Source organism: Maylandia zebra, linkage group LG15 (assembly GCF_041146795.1).
Source record: "Maylandia zebra isolate NMK-2024a linkage group LG15, Mzebra_GT3a, whole genome shotgun sequence".
In the NCBI taxonomy this organism is placed as follows: Eukaryota; Metazoa; Chordata; class Actinopteri; order Cichliformes; family Cichlidae; genus Maylandia; species Maylandia zebra.
The window spans coordinates 21,772,012-21,792,632 of record NC_135181.1 but is presented as its reverse complement, the minus strand read 5'-3'; the positions used below and the strand labels follow the sequence as shown (position 1 = coordinate 21,792,632).

General features: G+C 41.9%; 2 protein-coding genes across 5 annotated transcripts; one reads left to right on the top strand and one right to left on the bottom strand.

The window, feature by feature from the left end:
• Window positions 1-5,731: 5,731 nt before the first annotated feature.
• LOC143412663 (uncharacterized) lies at window positions 5,732-10,177 on the bottom strand. Of its 3 annotated transcripts, none has more exons than XR_013093183.1 (5): window positions 9,099-9,844; window positions 7,800-7,916; window positions 7,025-7,095; window positions 6,550-6,891; window positions 5,732-6,299 (listed from the first exon to the last, which is right to left on the bottom strand). XR_013093183.1 is itself a non-coding variant. In XM_076874104.1 (5 exons), exons 2-5 carry the CDS (start codon window positions 9,154-9,156, stop codon window positions 6,208-6,210), a joined length of 609 nt encoding a protein of 202 aa, XP_076730219.1. In that variant the 5' UTR covers window positions 9,157-9,218; window positions 9,863-10,177; the 3' UTR covers window positions 5,732-6,207. The 3 variants fall into 3 exon arrangements, 2 of the variants coding, with proteins under 2 accessions (XP_076730219.1, XP_076730218.1); XM_076874104.1 differs by lacking the exon at window positions 7,025-7,095 and adding an exon at window positions 9,863-10,177 and having other exon boundaries at window positions 9,099-9,218; XM_076874103.1 differs by lacking the exon at window positions 7,025-7,095 and adding an exon at window positions 9,863-10,177 and having other exon boundaries at window positions 9,099-9,203.
• Window positions 10,178-10,402: 225 nt separating this feature from the next.
• LOC143412661 (uncharacterized) lies at window positions 10,403-20,203 on the top strand. Of its 2 annotated transcripts, XM_076874102.1 has the most exons (11): window positions 10,403-10,540; window positions 11,523-11,597; window positions 11,706-11,944; window positions 12,267-12,370; window positions 12,485-12,747; window positions 12,852-13,049; window positions 13,138-13,224; window positions 13,383-13,481; window positions 13,692-13,911; window positions 16,106-16,166; window positions 18,214-18,347. In XM_076874102.1, exons 1-10 carry the CDS (start codon window positions 10,438-10,440, stop codon window positions 16,161-16,163), a joined length of 1,446 nt encoding a protein of 481 aa, XP_076730217.1. In that variant the 5' UTR covers window positions 10,403-10,437; the 3' UTR covers window positions 16,164-16,166; window positions 18,214-18,347. The 2 variants fall into 2 exon arrangements, with proteins under 2 accessions (XP_076730217.1, XP_076730216.1); XM_076874101.1 differs by lacking the exons at window positions 11,523-11,597; window positions 16,106-16,166 and having other exon boundaries at window positions 10,420-10,540; window positions 18,214-20,203.
• The last annotated feature ends 418 nt before the right edge of the window (window positions 20,204-20,621 follow it).

Genomic DNA, 20,621 nt, shown 5'->3' with positions numbered 1-20,621 from the left:
ACTCTTAGGCATGGCAACACACACAACATTAATATGAGCAGTGCTATCATGATGAGACCTAGAAGGAAAAATGGCTTTGCTACAGCAGCCAGCCATGAACCGCTGAACAGCCAGTCAAGCCAGCCTTGTGCTGTAGCTGCTCCAGGTGTGTGGTCAGTGACATATTTTTGCAGAGCGGTCAAATTCTGCAAAGCTTCATAAATGCCTCCTCCAGTTTCGTATCCATCAGGGATAAAAGTGCAACATGTTTCCCCGATCAGCTTGCAAACTCCTCCTTGTGATGCTGTTAGCAGGTCTAGTGTCAGTCTGTTCTGCAGCACCATCGTTCTGATGGCCTTCTGTTCTCCTGCTAAGGCCGTTCCCAGGGCCTTAGTTAAGTTGATGTGTCGTAGCAGAGCATATCGGTTGATTTCCACGTGATCCCGCACCTCGGCAACTCCAATGCCGGGGATCAAGCTCTGTAAGAATTTCACTCCTCCTCAGATGCGAAACTCTGGTTCCTTTACTGCTTGGTGCCGTCCGTGCACATCCTGTCTGGTAATGAGTCTTTGTTTGTAGTATCATTCGGTAGCTGTAGTTGGAGCGACAGTTGAGGCTCATCAGTGTCGCGTTACTGGCACAGGTTTCGTTGAGTGAACAGTCAATACACTTCCTCTCGTTCCTCGGTGGGCAGAAAGTGTATTTGCATAGCAGTCAGTTTTATTATTCAAGTGAGCTGTAGTGTTCATAAACTGCCACCAGAAATTAGTAGCATAGCCATGGGGAAACTTGGTGTACTTTCCTTTGTCATACAGTGTCTGCCTTTTCTTCATATAGCGTGACTTATTGTCCCTCACGGAAGCAAAGATGAGGAGCCCGGCCATGGTCAGGGCCGCTGCAGTTGTTAAGAGCCACCACCTCATGACGACGGGACACACCCTCCTGTCGCGAGTAGACCCCCCGGCCAGGAAAGCTGACCCCTCCACCGGGCGAGATCACAACAAGTGGGCAAGCCTGCTGTCAGCTGTGTTTAGATGGCTTCACTTACTGGCTCTGATGGATGCAAGATGGTCGTTCCGCTATTTTGCAAGCTCCAGTTTTTCCTTTGGAGCACTTTGATCAGAACCCAGTCACCGGGCTGTGATCTGCAAGACACTTGATAGACATCATTACATTCTTCGTCATTTACAATCATCTCTTTATTTTCCTACAACTTAGACATACATTTTGCTACTGAAATTGTATCTGCCTTTTTCACTGGGTAGATTTCTGGCCACTTTGAGAATACATCTATAACCACTAGGGTGTATTTTGACCCTTGACATTCGCTTAGTTCAATAAAATCCATATGAATTGTGTGAAAAGGATGAGGCGGAGTTGGAAAACGGCCTCTTTGTGGTCGCAGGTTACCCTGAGCATTATATTTTTGACACGTCATGCACGTTCTGACAAATTGTTTTGCTGAAGTTTCAAAATTTACAGTGTAGAAATGAGAGTTGACAATACAGGTCATTCCCCCCGATGACAAATGCGTACAGCCATGAGTCACTAATGCCGCCATCTTGTGGAGCGATTTTGGCAACACTGGCTTGCCATAACACATCATTAAATCGTTTGTCAGAACTGCACCGTGTTTTAGCCATTTTGCCTGCTCTGCTGTGCTTGCTGCTTTTTGTTCACTTTGCAACACATCCAGTGGAATCTGATGTGTGTTTACTGCCATCAATGTCATGTTTGTCTTTTGTGCCGCCTGTTTTGCGGCTCTGTCAGCAAAATTGTTGCCTGTAGTAATAAAAGAGCTATCAGTTTTGTGTGCTGCACATTTACACAATGCGAGTTGTTGTGGTAAATTTATTACAGTCAGCAGGCGTTGTAAGAGGCTGGCATGCTGGACTGGTTTACCGGTTGATGTAATCATTCCTCTGTTTTGCCAGAGCTTTGCAAAATGATGCACAGCAGAGAAAACATACTGGCTGTCTGTATAAACGTTTATTTGTTTGTCTTTGTGGATTTCACATGCACGAATAACAGCTATCAGCTCAGCGCTCTGTGCAGAATATGAAGAAGAAAGTGGTTTTGCTTCTATTATTCTACTGTCTGTGGTTACTGCGTAACCTACACAATTTCGGCCTGTGCTGTAAGGTCAAATGCTGTTCTCCTAGCTTCCACACTTGCTGATCATAAGGTGGATCTGGGCCTGGAGTTTGTTTAAATCTCAGAATGTTGTGATACTCGGTCGGTTTCTGGCACTCAGGTGTAATACCAGAAAAGAATGGCATGACTGCTATCTTAAGTTTTGTCAGAGCGTCTCTACCTAGCAAATTTACTGGACACGACGGGTCATATATGCATTTAATAAAGCACCTGCGGCCACTTGCTGTGTGTACTAGTTCTAAAAGGGCAGTTAATTGTTGTACAGTTGTGTGGCCTGAAGCTGACTTTACAACTAATTTGTCCTCTACTCCTACAATCTCGTGGGAAGTGACCTTCCTCTCCACAGTTCTAGCAGGCGTTGTCTCTATGTTATCTGCTGTTTCTGCATGGCTGTCTGCGGCCTTGGTGTTTGTGACTTTGCTCGCCTCTCTGTTCCTGATAGCCACCTGCGAATTAGTGTTTTAGTCTGTTGTCAACAGTCAGCCTTATTTTTAAGTTACAGAATGCTTCTCCTTTTTTTTTTTTTTTTTTTTTTTTTGTATGGGAGAATAGATGCAACTCTACATTTTCACTTAAGGCAGTTTTAGATAATTTCTAGTTCTTCAAACAATGCATGGATCTCACACATTTCAAACTTTCAAGTTACGGTTGTTTCCCATTTATACAAATATATATATTTAACTTTGCATTGCTCACAGCTCATAGCTCACAGCTCTAAACCTAGGCATTTTTCAATCATATGCCTAATCACTATGTGTCATTGTGACTCTCAAGTATTGTCACAAGTTCGTTTAAAATCGTTTCCAAAACCAACAAAATAATCAAACAAAAACAAAAAACATAAACGTGTCAGGACACAAAAGAAAAAGAAAAATGCTGCCACCCGAACAAGGCAGAAGTCTACATATGTTGGCTTTTAATAGCATGCAGCTTGTAACATGGTAGACTAATGTGCCTGTGTTAATTCAGCTCCATATTATTGTGTGAAGTTGCACTGGGTTGGGAGTGGTTTTGTGGTTGTCACATTTTTGGTGAGCCAATGGCTGGAATGGGGTTGGACTAATTAGAGGCAGGTGTACTTGATTGCACTGATACACTGGTCTACATATAGCCCACACTACAAACACTGCTGTGTTGTTTTGTCTCTCTGTGCAGTCCAGGGCCTATTATATGCCACAGCCTAAAGGCAGCAGAGTTCCAGAGGCTTGAGTGACCACTGACTATATGCTTGCAGGGTGGTGGGTCTCCAAGGACAACTTCTAACCCTGTTAAAGGCAACATGTGGGGTGCAACTTGGCCGTGTGGCATAGCTGGCTCTGGCCTTGGGACTGTGTGTTTTTATACAATTCATAAGTGGGACACTGGACTGTTTTATCTTTTATCTCTTGATATATTTTTCGTCAATAAATTATCTTTTAGAATTTTATTGACTGACATCTTTTTGCCCATGACTGAAACGGTTGGTCAGACCTAGAGTCTTTCTTTGGGCAGAATAGCAGCTTCTGCTATAAAAGAAACAAATAAATAAAAAGAAAAGAAAATGTGGAACATGCTCATCAGCTTAGCAGTGTCTACATATTTAATTCAGCTTCTCAATCCTGTAGTTTTAGCTGTTGTCTACAGGGTTTTGCTTATTGGTTGTTATTATAGGTGTGCTCTATATCTCAGCAATGTGTCATTCTAGAATGATAAGTTTCAAGCTGGTCAAGTGCCTCTATGCACTTCATTAGTTTAGTTATTCTCTGTATTGTCTTCATCTCACATGTCATTACACTGAGTTTCAGCAAACCTTAAGCTTGATGCAGACTACTGCTTAACAATTATCCACCTCACATCATAACCGATTAAGGTGCCTCTTCATATTAATATTATGTCATTGTTAATATTATCCTCTTTGTCTTATATAACAGCAATAGCATATTATAATATTTTATCAGTGTGTACCACTATACTACTACTGAGCCAATTTGATAGTTAGGATCATCTTATTCAGCAAACAGATAATTTTGAATTCATCCAATCTGCGGTCACATTTGTTCTCTCTGTTGCATGGCGGACCAGGCAGTTCTATTATAATATATTATTTATATTTTATTTTGTATCCATCAAGGGCTTCAGATGACCTGCAGAATCATCCTTTTCCCAGGGTGGAGACAGTTACCTTTTCACACACTGTCCTTGGCTGAACAGTGACACAGCCTTAATATACTTTATTTATGTTATTAAAATATTTTCGTGTGAATTATTTGCTTTATATTCATTTTATACATTGTGGGCATGGTCATCATGCCAACTGTGTTTCAATGTTAATATCACTTTACAGGTTGTTATCCTTGCTATTATTAATTTCAAATACTCTAAAGATAATTTCTACTGTAACTTTCCCTTTGTTTATCTTTATTTCGTACTTTTTATATTTATATCTACTCAGTGGGGTCTGTTTTCAACCCTTTTAAACTACTACAAAACTACTGTGATCTCTAGTTTTCACTTAATAAGGGATTATTAAGTTCTTCCTGATATGGGTGTCGCTGCACATGCGGCTGCAGGAATGAGTGATGGTTTACTAAAAGGATTGTGGACACTGCACAGTGTCTCGTCTTCTGGTTTTACTAAACTGGCAGTTGGATTCTGTTCTTCTGACTGTTTATATTTTGTTTTCTTAAATCTCTCTCTGTTTTTGTCCGGCGTCTGGACTTTTTCTTTTCTCACCACTGCTCGTCAGCAGGAATGAGTTTTAATTTCACTTGCTTGATTACCCGTCTTATTTATGTATTTACTTATTTTTGTTTAAGTAATATATACACGATACAGCTGCTATCACCTTCGCTGGTATTAGAGACGAGAGTGGTTGCTCACACGCCCTTCTACTTTCGGACTATTTCCAAAAGCGGTGTGAACTTTACGAGACGGAACTCGACCGTTCTCTCAACTCACCAGCACGTCAGTGAATAGCAGTAAAAGAAAAACACAGTAGGAGCAGCTCAGTCTCTTATTGGACCGTGAAAATTCAGCTTGCTCCGTTAATTAAACCAATACACACACACACATTCACATTCACACCTATTCGCGCGATCGGAACCCTTATCATAAGGGGAGCTGCCAGTCTTTCTGTAGACGAGCTACTTATTCCCTAGACCCTGTCTAGACCCAGCTGGGGGAGCTACCCAGAGCTCCAAACCTAACCCACAGAAGTGGGGAGCTACCAGCCGACGAGCTACTTTAAACCCACAGAGGTGGGGAGCTTCCAGTCGCGACGAGCTACTTTCGCTATTTTAAATTCCCTGAATTTAAAATACGCTTTTACGCAAGATTGTGTCAGTGTGTCTGTATCTACCTGGTCGGTGTCGCCGGGTCTGGTCCACCTCGATCGGGCCCCACCACCGTGGGTCGCTTTCTAAGACGTTGGCCAAGACCCGAATTTAACGCTCTTGGTCTTTTTCCACACACCTGGTGTGTGGGCTGTCGACAGGCGAACAACGTGGACTGGTCACGGAGATGGGACACGATGGAGGTGCTCCGGCTGCGAAGGACCAAGAAATGTTGGGGGAAAACTCTGTAAAAAACCCAGGAGAAATAAAGACACAATGAGACAAAGTTACTTTCTTTATCAAACGTGTACACGGGTGAGCTGCTAAGAACAACTCACACCATGCACAGTGGCTTGGTAATTTTTATAGGCACAGAGCACAGAGACAGTGAGAACAGGATAACAAATAATAAACAGATAAAATAAAACAACTCCATATATGGTGCTAGTCTCGTCAGCAGAGAGCTAGGGAAGATAAAACAATCTAAAACAATGTGTCCCAGAAACAAGATGTCTTTGCTGGGAAAGTCTAAAAAGATAATTCTAAACTAATCTAACCATAGGCAAAGGGCAGACAAAAGGCATCTTTGTACATTTAAAAGAAGGTAAAGAAACATAGAATCATTTTTTCCTGTAACACTTTCTGTCTACAGAGTGTAAATAGAAATGGTTGAATGAAGAAATCAAACAGTAGTTTCTCTGATAATCAAAGCAACAATCAACCAAAAGCTTCAGATAACTCATACTGACTGCAGTAAACAGAGTTACTTTGGAAGAAGAGAAAGTGGAGTGGCGGAGTCTTCATTGTTTTCTGTGCCAATGTGGAACAAACCTCTGATGGTTTTCAGCCATCCCTCTGCAGAGGAGAAACACAACAGTGAGTCAGATCACAGAGTCCTGGTAAATGCATGAAGTCACATGACTCCGATTAAGGTGACTGCTCTGTTTATTTTCTGTCAAAGTATACATCAGTTCTTGTGTTTTTATCACACTAACAGCATTTTCATGTGAGGTCACTAACCTTCACAGAAATATAACTGTCAATATTACTAATGGACATGAATGTGTTCAGCAGGAGCTTTTAGGTCAAATTCTCTTATACTGACCATGAACCAAGAGCACCACCACTTGCTGCTCCAGGGTCTTTCCCTCATTGTCGCAGAAGGTGCAGATGTAAACACCTCCATCTTCACAGCTAATATTTCTCAGAGTCAGACTGGCATTTCCTGAAGTCCGTGGGTCTTTCTTCATCTCTGTGTGGCGTCGAAACGATTTGTTGTTTTTATGATGCTGTGTCCGACCCTGCTCATATACGATTGCCTTGACTTCTTTATCTTGGATACGTTTCCACTCCACTATGATGTCCTCTCTCTTACATTTTTTGGATTCAAAGGGCAGCAGGACACTTTCTGCACCCTCTGTCACGTCCACTGCTTTGAGCTGGCAAACTGAGAGAGCAGAGAAGAACATCAACTGTAGCAAACAGCAGCAGTAAATCACTTTTTTTTTTTTTAAAAGAAACGTCTTTCTATAATGTGGATAACAGCAGGCTGTGTGGCTTAGTGGAGATCACATAATCACCTATTGCACGGAAGACTGGGAGGGGATAGAGATCTGTGGGAAGACTGTTTCAGGAAAGGCGTGCCAAAAATCTGTTAATCAGATATGTAAAAAAAAAACAAAATGAAAGAACCATAACCAATGTGTTAATTCATCCTATCATATATTCAGGTTTTATGTGTGAAGATAAAAGTATAGGATACATATAATGCCTGACTGGTGCTGGATTTATTGATATCTGACAGAAAATGTCTGTCTTCTCCATTCAAGGTTAAAGACGTCTTTTTTTTTTTAGTTTGAAATTTATTTTTTTTCCCACTTCATTCTACATGTCTTTGACCTCTTGTAGGAGATTTTATCAGTATAGCATTCCTCCATGAATATGTTTGCTTCTTATCAAGGGCAGCTTTTGTTCTTTTGAAGGCAACTGCACGGACAACATTCATAACTTGAGAAACAACATCAGTGAGGAACTGAAGGCTGAGCTTTTGGGTATAAATTAGTCTTCTTCCTTTAGGGGTCTCAAAATGGATCATCTGCCTCTTACACCAAACACCACATCTATAGCACTCTCTCTTGGCATGAAGTCCTACTGCTGCTCACTGATCAACACTCTTCTTCTTAGCCTAGCATCAACAACTATTTCCCATATCTTCATAGTATCGCTCTGTAGTTACTGAAGCTCTGCACATTTCCATTGTTCCTGAAAGTCAGTACCAGTACGTGTCATCAGATTTTAAATTGAAACTCTCAACATCCCCACAGGAGCTGGCCAGGTCTGCAACACACACACTACCTGCAGTTTTCTTCATCCTTTTATATACAAGGCTCATGAAGACAGCAACAGCAGCAGCCAAGAGAACCAGGGGAATCAGGACAGCTGGGACAACTTTGACCCAGACTGGAGAAGGTCCTGTAAAAAACACAAGCAACCTGAACATCACCCACAGTAGTTTCACTTGTTCCAGCAGTATTTTAGATTTCTGAAATTTTAAATAATGATTTTTCATATTCGATAGGGAAATGTGGCATCCTGCAGGATTCCACTTTGGGACCTATTTTGTTTTGTTGTTTTGACTGCCAGCAAGAAAAAGGACTGGCATGTTTTTGTCTAAACTTCTAGCTTACTTATCAGACATGTATATTGTCTGTTTGTAAATTATATCGATGAACACTGATTTGTAAATTATTATAATGCATTAAATGATCAAGATTAAATGTTCTGCTACTCTGTTCTTTTTGTAAGGCTACTGTTTTGTTTTGTTTTTTGCTTTTTATCACGCTTACCTCTTTTATTCAGAGGTAAGCATGATACGCGAGTGTCTGGTTTGAGACTTATTGCACCATGTATAAGCTATCTGAGACGAATGAGAATCCCTCCAAGAATCGACTAAGTTGAATCTTTGTGCAAACAGTCTTATGAATGAGTTAGAGTCTGAACTTCTAGAAGGCCATCTGTCTAAATAGCTGTTAAACACTGTATTAAAGTCTCCACCAAAAATAATAAAAGAATTGGGATATTTAGATAGGCAGCACGATGGCACGGTGGTTAGCACTGTTGCCGCACAGCAAGAAGGTCCTGAGTTCAATTCCACGATCAGGCCGGGGTCTTTCTGTGTGGAGTTTGCATGTTCTCCCCGTGTTTGCGTGGGTTCCCTCCGGGTACTCCGGCTTCCTCCCACCGTCCAAAGACATGCAGCTTGTGGGGATAGGTTAATTGGAAAATCCAAATTGCCACTAGGTGTGAATGTGCGAGTGAATGTGAGTGCGAATGGTTGTCTGTCCCTGTGTGTTGGCCCTGCGACAGACTGGCGACCTGTCCAGGGTGTACCCCGCCTCTCGCCCTATGACAGCTGGGATAGGCTCCAGCGCCCCCCGCGACCCTGAAAAGGATAAGCGGAAGCGAATGGATGGATGGATGGATATTTAGATAACCAGCGCAGTAGGCGCTCCTCCAACCTATCAAAATATAGTTTATTCTCCCTCTGACAGTTAAAACCATACACATTGACTAAAACATAGATAGAGTGTGCAGCCTCAACTATTAGAAAAATGTAATGACCATCTTTATCTATGTCAGAATTCAAGATTTTACCATTAAATCTTCCTTTAAGTATGCAGACACCAGCAGCATGCTCTGTACCATGGGACATCCACAGATCATCTCCCCATTGCGATCTCCAAAATGTTTTTTCTTGTTCTGTTGAGTGAGACTCTTGTATAAAACAGAAATCTGAATTGAACTGCTTGCAAAACAAAAAAATAGCCTTACGTTTAACATTGTTTCTTAAACCTCTTGCATTTAAAGAAATAACAGACAAAGACATAATGATAGTAACAAAAATTAAAAGTGACAAATAAGAAAAAGCTTAGACCAAGTAAATGAAGAACAGTTGAATTGGGAACCTGGTCACTTAAGAGAGTCCTATATAAGATGAGAACTGCAACCCCTGAGTAAGGAAATTGTGAACTTGAATAATAATAGGAATACAATAGCCTAAAACAATAAAACCAATGTGGTAAAAAATAAATAAATAAAATAAATAAATGCTTCACATATGAGCATTGAAAGGGAGCTTAATAGAAATTTTCTTGCTCCATTTAAATAACTAATTATTCAAAAAAAGAATAAAAAAAAACAAACAAACAAAATAAAATAAAAAGAAGCTTATCCAGCTTGCTCATAACATTTTCAGCAAAAATATTGCAGCCAAACTGAAGACCAATAAACTTATAACAAATAAACTGCATCAGTTTAACTCTGATCGATTTATCAGTCCAACAACAAAAACAAACAAAAAAAGAACGGCAGTGAAACCAAGTTAATCTTAAGATACTTCAGTTTTCACCTCAAAATACCTTGGATCAAGTTATAGGGGTGGAAAAATCTCTTTTCCCTCCACGAATGCACGACCTCCTACGAAGAACGCCAGCTTGTTTTCTTTGCGCGCAGCTTCCACAGACGGCCAGAGTCTGTTTCTTCGGGCGCGGTCGTCAGGAGACAGATCCTCAGCCAGCTTTAGGTTGTTACCTTTCAGGTAGGTGGACTTCTTAGCAGCGCGCCAGACAGCATCGCGGTAGATCCTGGATGTAAACTGAATGATGATTCCCCTGGGTTGGTCGTTGTTGGACTTCTTGGGACCGATGCGGTGGACGGTGTCAACGACGTCGGGGAATTTATCTTGCATCTCCGGCAGGACTGATCTACAGACTTTGAGTACCTCCTGCCGCACGTCCTGCTTGTCCCTCTCGGTCAGACCGTAGAGCTTCAGATTCCAACGGCGTGAATAGCTCTCCAGGTGAGAGATGCGCTTTTCCTGTGCTTCAGCGATTGCTTTATATTTTTCGAGCTGTGCCTCAACACTGACAACTCTGCTCTTCATATCATTTAACTCAGCACAGACAGCATCAAATGACTCCTTAACAGCTGTGATATGTTCAGTGTTCTCTTGGACAGCTTTTTTCATCTCGGAGATGGCTATGGAGTTGTCACTCACCATTTTTTCAAGAGTATCCGACCTCGAGTTAATCAACATGGTAAGTGATGAGAGCTGGGAGAGAACCGTAGATGTCTCCGTATCCGCAATTTTTCTTAGCTTACCAGCGGGAGAGGCGCATGGAGTGATAGGGAGAGGGGGAAACTCTTCTTCCATCCGTGAATACTGAAGCGGTTCGGAAACTGCCTCCAAATAGTCGCGCATGGAGTCGATGAGAGTATTTTTAGTGTCGGCGGGCATCTCAGTGGCGAGAGAAGACTGAGCAGCTTGGCTAACATTAGCAAGCTTGCTAACGGAGCCGCTGTTAGCATGCAACTTCTTAGAATCGGTCTTTCTCGGTTTGCTCATTTTGGTTCACAAATAGATACCAAAATGAGAAGTAAAGGATGACTATTGCGTAGGCGTAAATAAAGTCTCTGTTCACTGTGTGTAATATATATTTTAAAAAGGCCAGGTTCGCAGAGCTCAGCGATACGTGACTGCTCAGAGCGCCATCTTGGGGGTCTCTCCATCACTGGGTGTCGTAAAAGGGGCTACACATCGATAGTAGAAACATTGATCGGCAACCCTCTGATAGGTCGGCGAAAATGTCGAAGGAGAGCGCTCGGTATTTTTCGGCAGCAGAGCAAGAACTCTTGAGTGAGGGATTTCAGGAGTTTCAGAGTTTATTTAAAACGCAAGGGAACACTGCAAAGGCTGCAAAAGCAAGGAGAGAGGGCTGGCAGAAAGTTGCTGACAAATTAAACACGTAAGTAATTTAATAATAACAATAATAATGGAGTGGATTTATATAGCGCTTTCCAAGGCACCCAAAGCGCATGACAATGCCACTATTCAGTCACTCTCACATTCACACACTGGTGGAGGCAGCTACGGTTGTAGCCACAGCTGCCCTGGGGCAGACTGACAGAAGCCAGGCTGCCATATCGCGCCATCGGCCCCTCTGGCCAACACCAGTAGGCGGTAGGGTAGCCTTGTATTTATCCTGTGCGCTCTCTTCTGTTTACATGATCATATGTCAGACACAGTGCCAGCTAAAGCAGTCAAATTTGACCTAGCAGCAGCTGGACTTGGAGAGAAACGGATTTCATTCCAAGGTGATGCTACATGTCATTTGTTAATATTTCAAGATTCAGTTTAACTACATTTTTACTCTTATATGTACCATTTTTGTAGTAATGTACAGCAAGTAATGTGTTTTACAGGAAGGGATGATGACCCAGAAGTGGTCAAGGCAATGATTGAGGATACCTTCCCTCAGCTGAAAGACACAGGAGGGTTTGAACTGCTGAGAATCTCGGGTACAACACGAAGCCGTAACCTGTGCACAATCCCAAGCCCAGACACTGGATATACAGTGCGATATCTCCGCAGTCCGTTGAGTGGAATTGGACAAGCTTTGATCTATATAAGGCCACTGCAGAAAAGTATTGATTTGGAAGACGTGAGTAATGACTAGGGTCACAATATGTTATTTGCATGTATTAATAAACTAGTTCAAATGGCTAGCTAAGCTCAACTATGTGTCAAATCACTTTAGCTGTCAGCTGGTTAGAAACATGACTGCATATGAGTAATAATGGTTCTGAATGTGTATGTAAGCAATTGTTAGAAAAGGTTTAGAAGGAGATATGTCATTTTGTGTTTACAATTTGTTTCTGCTTCTCATGTTGGCAAATGCGATTGCAGAACTGTCAAAATATTTTTTATCACAGTATGCACCAAATGTATATTAAATATATTTTTTATCTCCATATTCTCTGTAGAGCCTGACAACCCTCCAGCAACAAGGACCCCCCACAAAATGCCTGAATTGTGACATTAACATTCCTTTAAATAAAATGAAAAACCACATCACTAAATGCACAAGGTAAGGAACATCTTTGATTTTCTATATATTTTAGTATATAGTGTGGAAACTAAGTAAGTCCACTTTATATATATTGGTGATGGATGCTGAAATCTCTGCCAATCCCTCTCACAGTTCATTGAGTGGTGCTGAACCTCAGTCTGTTACTGAAAGTCAGGCTAGGCAGACTCGTAGTACAACAGCAAGGTCAGAGGTCCCATCCTGTAGCAACAGTGATGCCTGGAATCTGTCCTGCGGGGTAGAGGAACCAGATAGTATCATCTTGGAATCCACCATAACCTCAGCAAGAGCAGAGCAATCATCAAGTGATATGGTGGTAGTGCAGGAAGATGCATCTCATCAAGATGAGGAAAAGTCACTTCTAGGGGAAAAACCAGGTAGTGACAGGAATTAAGTTAGGAAGATACCAGACAAATGGCAAAAAATACATATATTTTATTTCTTTTGATTCATGTGATCCATACAAATGTGTACCTTTCAGAGTGGAAATGTGAACAAGATGCAACCAGAGCAGCCTGGCTCTACAAGTCCGAGTTACTTTCAAAGTATGAGACCAGAAAGGCAGTAGTCCTGCAAATGGACTTGCGGGAAAGTATTGTGGATCAACAGAGATCACTTATCTCCCTCTACAAAGCTCCAAAGGTAGAGTGGGCGGGCCCTGTCAGCTGCAAACTGGAAGGTATTTTTTCTGTATTGTGAAAACATTAGAAATCCAGTGACTGACTAATCCGAAACTTCACAAGTTCTTTTCTTCTTCTTCCTTTTAGGGGATGTTGCTGTTGGAGAAGGGGTGAAGAGATTCTTCTTCTCAAAGGCAGTTTCTCTAGTACAGTCTGGTTTGCATTTGAATTTTGGTATGTATGAAACTAGACTGGGCACATGTATAGTGGATTAAATAAGAGAATATTTCATCATGTAAAGAAAATGTATTTGTTATGTAAATGAGTTAATTGTGTTAAAATTACTGCCTGGATTTCTCATACTCACCATAACCTAGCTGTACTCTTTTCAGGGAACACAGATCTTACAAGACTGTTTGACGGTGAGCCAAAACACTTGACTCCGTCCACTTCTCAGACCTTGCTTGAGAGTGACATGTTTTTGGTGGCAGGTAAGAAAGTTATGTACAGAAATAAGAGGAATAGTAATTTAAAATAATACATGTGCAGCACTAAAGGAAAAAGCATTACTTGTGTTACATTATCCTAACTGTAACCGTAAAGATGAAAACTAGATTGAATACAGTTACAAAACTGTTTGTCTTTACCCCCATGCAATGTTAGTGAATTTATTATGTTTTATTTTTATTATTTATTATTAGGAAGAATAATGGGACATTCATTCATTCATGGTGGACCGTGTGTGTCTGGTATAAGTCCTGCAATCATCCATGTCCTTTTTGGTGGCTCACCTGAAACAGCTACAGTTCAGATTGAGGATTGCCCTGATATTGATTTCGTCTCGAACTTAAGAACTGTAAGTTTAATGCATCCTAATGTATTTCCGGAGCCCTATCCCGAACGATTATCGCCAGAAAACAGGTCAGTAGAAATGTTAAATACTATTTGTGATAAGGAAAGTAGGCTGATTAAAAAGTCCTGTAAAAAATATATGATAGAATGTCGTGATGTGACCAATCGCATGCTACCACTATGGAAAAAAGGACCCGAGCCAGACGTAAATGCTTTAAATCAAGCCAGTGTAGGCTCTAGTAAATCCACTGCAGAAAAAACTAGCCTTATATGCCCATCCGTTCAACCTACGGCTCCGCCGCCTTATGATGAAAAGACAGAATTAATAGCTGCTGCGGCGGCTGCACGTCATCAGCGCGTATATCCTGATATAACAGCAGAATCCCAAAAGAGTGAGGAAGGCACTGAAATGACACCTAAATCAGAAGAAGATGACTGGTTTAACCTAGATCAAAGACAGGAACGAGAATACACTGAACGAGAAAGAGAGTTACAGGAACATAAAAAGCAAACAAAACAGTTAATGGCAGAGTGTGAGGAAATCATGAAAGATCCTTTAACTGAACGTACGGAAGCTGAACTGCAGCAAGCAGTTTCCGTCATAGATAATCATGTTCAGCGCCACACTAGAGTAGCAAATGGTTTAACTGTGCCAAAAGCAATAACTAACACCAGAAATTTAATAAGGAACTACTTAAAGCAGAAAAAAGAGGAAAAAACTCAAGAGGGCCCCCACAAAAACACCCGTTATAAAGAAAAGCAGGGATCACAATTTAATGACGTCAGCCCCTCCCTTCCGTTCATGATAATAGGGGACATGTGTTGCATTCAACCCCCTAAAATTTCAGAGTTAGCAGCAACCATTAAAGAACTTCCCGATCCTCTACAAAATCCTACAGCCTTTGTTTCTGCATTACAGAGAAGTACCAGATACCACCACTTGGGTGGGCCTGACTATAGATATATATTATGTCAACGAATTCCAGGTGTGACTGAATCTCAGCTTATTGAAGAAGTAGAGGAACTAGACCCTAAAAATGACCAAGCAGCCAACACCACCTCGTTTTTGTGGATAAACGATGACAAAATCACAGCCTTTTTTCAAAATCTAAAGAAATTTCTGCTCACAATGTCTAGAGATAAAATTGATTTAAATGCAGTAACCATGTGTAAGCAAAAGCCAGATGAATCCATTCTAGTTTTTATGAAACGTTTCACACACTGCTGGACTAATGAGGCATGCATGCCTGAAGGAGGAAATGATCAGATTTTCATAACAACATTCTTAAACAATATTCATCCAGAATGTTCACAACTATTGAAGCTGACTGCCACTGATAATCTCTATGACATGAAAATAAAGAACTTTATCACACTTGTCAAAACAAAAGCTGGTGCAGATCTTTTCCCCAACAGCACGAAGGCTAAAAGTGTTAAGATTATGTTGAATTTTGATGTTGAAGGCTCAGAGGAAAGTGAAAAAATGATGTATGCAGGGGCCCCGCCCCCTCAACAAGCGCAGCAGGGAGATTTCAGAAGGAGAGATAGGAGTGGAGACGTATGTTTTTACTGTGGAAAAATAGGACACTGGAGGAGGGAATGCAAATCAGCAGCACATAGGTCTCAACCACAAAACACAGGACCAGCTCCTGCCACTAGGCGTCAGCAGAGCTCTTACAGACAAGGTAACTGGCAACGCAGACAGGAATCACATCAAAATAATGGCCCCTTTGCACTTAGGGAGCAACCTTATAATCCACATTTTAATCCCCATCCATATGATAACGAAAGACTGGACCAACCATAGGGAGGCCCAGGTGAAGATGAGGGACAGTGTGAAGCACTACACACGATGCTGCATTTGCAATTGTCCCGTAACACAGAAAGCTTGCCCATGTTAGATATAGAAATAGGTGAAAAGATTTATTCCTTTTTAGTTGACAGTGGAGCCACTAAAAGTTCACTGTCTGGAAAATTCTATAGTGGGCCTGTTTCCTCTGTGTGCATCAACACCATGGGAATAAACGGAACTCTAGTGCAATGCCCCAAAACTCATTCTCTAAAGACACGCTGGGGCCCAAAACCAGACGAAATTACATATCATCCATTCATAATTATTCCAAACTCGCCTGTGAATCTATTAGGCAGAGATTTAATGGCAAAAATGAACTTGTGTATTTCATTTAACACAAAGGGTGAAATGTTTGCAGATACTGATAACAGCTATGTTTTCTCTGCCCTATGCACCGACACCATGGAGAAGGAACAGCCTCTGTGTCAGCTGGACGCCTCAGCGGAGAATGAACTCAATATCCATCTGACTGGTATCCCACGTCACACTCTGTGTCAAAAACATATGCAAACACCGTTACCAGGTAGCCCCATGCCTGGAAGCCACATATTTGTTTCTCTCACACTGTTCAACAACATGATAACTGCACACACCAGTGAAGGCCGAACAGTGGTTTTGTCACATAACTCAGACATAGGCTATGACATTACTGCACCATGTCGACACACAGATCTAACCTACCCCATACACTGTACTATCTCTGCTGTCACATTGCCAGCTGAATATCAAAACATGACATTATGGTCAAGAGGTGAGAATGATGTAGGATTTATTGACTGTACACCTTATCATGCTCAGCTGAAAAACAACAAGCCGGTATATGTCAAGCAATATCCCATTTCCACTGAAAAAGCCGCAGCCTTAGACATCATCATAGGAGATTTATTGACAGCTGGAGTAATAAAGCCCACAGTATCTCCATATAACACTCCTGTCAATCCTGTGCCAAAGCCTAACAAACCTGGCGTATGGCGTTTCACACAAGACTTAAGGCAAATTAATGCAGTCATTATGCCTCTACCTCCTCTTGTCCCAGATGTCCCCAGCATACTGACATCTATTCCAGCAACAGCCACACATTTTACTGTGGTGGATTTGTGCTCCGCCTTTTTCTCAGTACCTGTGCATGAGGACACACAGCCGATATTTGCTTTTACACATAGAGATAAGCAGTACACATGGACTCGCTTACCCCAAGGCATGGTAGACAGCCCTGCGGCTTTCTCAATGGTGGTACGTGCTACCCTGGACGGCTTCATTCCTCCAGAGGGCTGTACTCTGATCCAGTATGTAGATGATCTCCTCCTCTGTGCTGAAAGTGAAAAACTATGTCAAACTGCCACACACATGCTACTCTAGCACCTCCAACAGACTGGCCACAAAGCATCAGCAAAGAAAATGCAGTACTGTCAGACTTCTGTTCAATATTTGGGATTTACACTGTCTCACGGACAACGTTCCATGACTACAGACAGGGTCAAAGCTGTGACCTCTGTCCCTAAGCCCACTACACAGAAGGAAATGCTGTCTTTCCTAGGCATGGTGAACTATTGCAGACAGTGGATACCAGACTGTTCTTTTCATGACCACATTCTGCGTGAATGCTGCAAAAAAGACAAGCCTCCTCGAATACTGTGGTCCACAGAAATGACTGCCTCTTTCAATGCATTACAGGGAGCGCTGACCTCCGCCCCTTGTTTGGGTCTGCCTGACTACCACTTACCGTTCCACCTGTACGTCACAGAGAACGGCACAACCTGTGCAGGTGTATTGGCCCAAGAGCATGGCTGTGGCTACCGTCCAGTAGCCTTCTACTCAAAGGTGCTGCCAGCAGTAGTTCAGGGGATGCCGGCCTGCCTGAGAGCAGTAGCAGCTTGCTCTATCATGATAAGGGACTGCGAGAAGCTCACACTCTCACATGACACTATTCTACACACCAATCACCAGGTCACGACCATTCTAGCAAACATAACTACACAACACATGACCGCACAACGTCGCTCAGGTTATGAAGCTACACTGACTTCAACAGCAAATCTCACTATAAAAGCAAGCAGCACACCCAATTCGCCAGCACACTTACTCATTCGTATGCTGTGTTCCTCTGACCGACAGGATGGTTCAGACGACCCTGACGATCATGATTGTATGACACGTATACAGGAATCCACAGCACCACGCCCAGACTTAGAGCAGACACCAATCCCAGACTCAGTCATTGTTTATGTGGACGGGTCCTGTTCAAAACCAAATGACAACTCATTTCTTTGTGGCTATTCGGTGGTGACATTGCCTGACATCATACTAGAGGCTCACTCATTACCATTTCACTCAGCACAAAAAGCAGAGCTCATGGCTTTAATACGCGCCTGTGAGTTACATGTGGATAAGCGGGTAACAATTTACACTGATAGCCGTTATGCATTCGGTGTGGTGCATGACTTTGGCACATTGTGGAGACAAAGAGGATTTAGATCTGCTGATGGAAAATCGATCGCTAATTCTGACCTTGTTCAAAGACTTTTGCAGGCTATACAGCTGCCATCGGCAATTGCAGTTGTTAAAACGAAGGGGCACAGCACGGCTGACACAGACGAAGCAGTGGGAAATGCTCTTGCAGACGTAACCGCGAAAGCAGCTGCTGCCTCACAGCAACCACCCAGAAAGGAAGTATTATCTTTGCCTTTACAGCTGCCACTTGTCACGCTCCCAGACTATTTAGAAACAAATGTTGACCTAAAATTCATACAAGAGCAAGCCTCTGCCTTAGATTACACTTACTGGGAAAGTAATGATTGTACCTTAGATAACAGAGACGGCTTATACAAAAACCTTGAGGGTTTGATTGCCCTCCCATCTTCACTACTGCCAATCCTTGTCCGCCATTTTCACGGTGTGAGTCATGTCGGACAAAGAGGGGTAATAGGAGCAATAAAATCAAGATTTGTAATCGAGAAAACATCACACGCAGTAAAACGCATATTAGCAACCTGTCTAACATGTGCACGAACTAATGTAGGAAAACCAAAAGCAAAACATCAGCATTTACCACAACCAGATTTCCCATTTCATACATTACAAATTGATTTTACACACATGCCAGCACAAGGAAGCATCAAGTACTTACTGGTAATAGTGGACCAATTTAGTAAATGGGTAGAAGCTTATCCAACATCAAAAGAAACTGCAGAAGTAGTCTGTCAAAAGTTGTGCAATGAAATAATACCCAGATTTGGAATACCTCACCAAATTAACAGTGATAGAGGACCTTCATTTACATCAGAAGTAATTCAAAAGTGTGCTAAAACTCTAGCAATAGACTGGAAATATCATGTACCATACCATCCTCAGAGTTCAGGAGTTGTAGAAAGAATGAATAGGACCATAAAAAATCGCCTGACTAAAGCAATGATAGAAACAGGAATGACCTGGATCAAACTACTTCCTCAAATCCTCTGCGAGATTAGAATGACTCCATCCGCAGCAACCAAATTATCTCCATTTGAAATAATCATGGGAAGACCGTTTCCAACACCATGGTCAGCCTCCAGAGGGGCACCGCTATTGGAAGGGGACATAGACACTGCATTGTCTGACTATGTTCATAACCTGGTAGAAACACTGAATAATAACTATCAGAAAGTTTGTCTCTCTCAGCCTCTCCCTTCCATAGATCCAACCCATCCGTGGAAACCAGGAGATGCGGTGTTGGTAAAGTCGCTAAAACCAAGGGCACTCGGGGAGGCCGCGTGTTCCAGCCCCCAGACTGTACTTGCAGTGACGAGAACCAGCATCCTAACAGACGGACAACCTCAGTGGATTCATGCCAGCAGGGTTAAGACCAGCCCCACCAAACCACCTAAGGCGTCGGATCAAGTAGATGACGACTCAGGCGAGCCAACGCCCGGATCCAATCCACCTACACACACACAATCACTGATTAACACACAACGCCTGAAAGAACAACAACAAGGTACTCGAACATCCAGCAGGAACAGAAAGCCTAGAGTACCACACAATGTCTAACCTGATAAAGATAGACTCGTTTCATCCTGATAATGGAGAAAATGAAATGCCCATTGTCATCACACGACGCTTATACGGTGTCTCTCGAACCTGGGACCAGGCCAGGAGACGACTAAAGAACTGTCTTTTTTATATATTTAGGTTATTAATCATATCTACTGCATTAACCTTAGGATTTTTATTTACTATTTCGTATTGTAAAGTGCAACCCTGTTCACATTTCTGCAAGCCACATTCTCAATGATAACCCATATAGCTACTAGTACAGCTACTTCAATGTATTTGCAATTAGCACAAATTGATCCTGAGGATGTGCCAGATGTTACCAATGATGTTCCTGATGTGTATATTGAACATTAGGTTGTGAACTATTACATTTTATGATTTGCTTTTTATATTATGTTATTACATTTGTGATTTTTCCTTTCTATTTGAGTTATTATTTTTAAAAATAATAAAAGAGGGGAACTGTTAGGTATTTTAGTACCATGGTAGCATTTACTGGATATTGTTTTATGCAGGAAAACTCTGTCATTCAATAAGGCCCCTTTGTTTTAGTTATTTTTCTCTTTGACCCAAGAATTGATGTGTGAGAATCACAGGCTGGTACAAGGTTGAAATACCACAGAGATCACTCCCTCAGCTACATTAGTTTCTTAATCTTTTAGACGCCTGTTGAAGGCCAAATGGTTTGTTTCAGTTTTCACTAATGAAAGAACTCTTTGTTTTGTGCCTTGAAAATATGTCGCTGAGATAATCACAATTGTAGCTGAACTGATACACTACACAAAGGATGCTTCTTCACCCAAGGGCAGGAAGACGCTCCCTTATCTTGGTCTGTACTGGTTTAAACTGATAGTCTGCTGTCTCATGAATTTTACCCTCTATATAAACTGTTGTA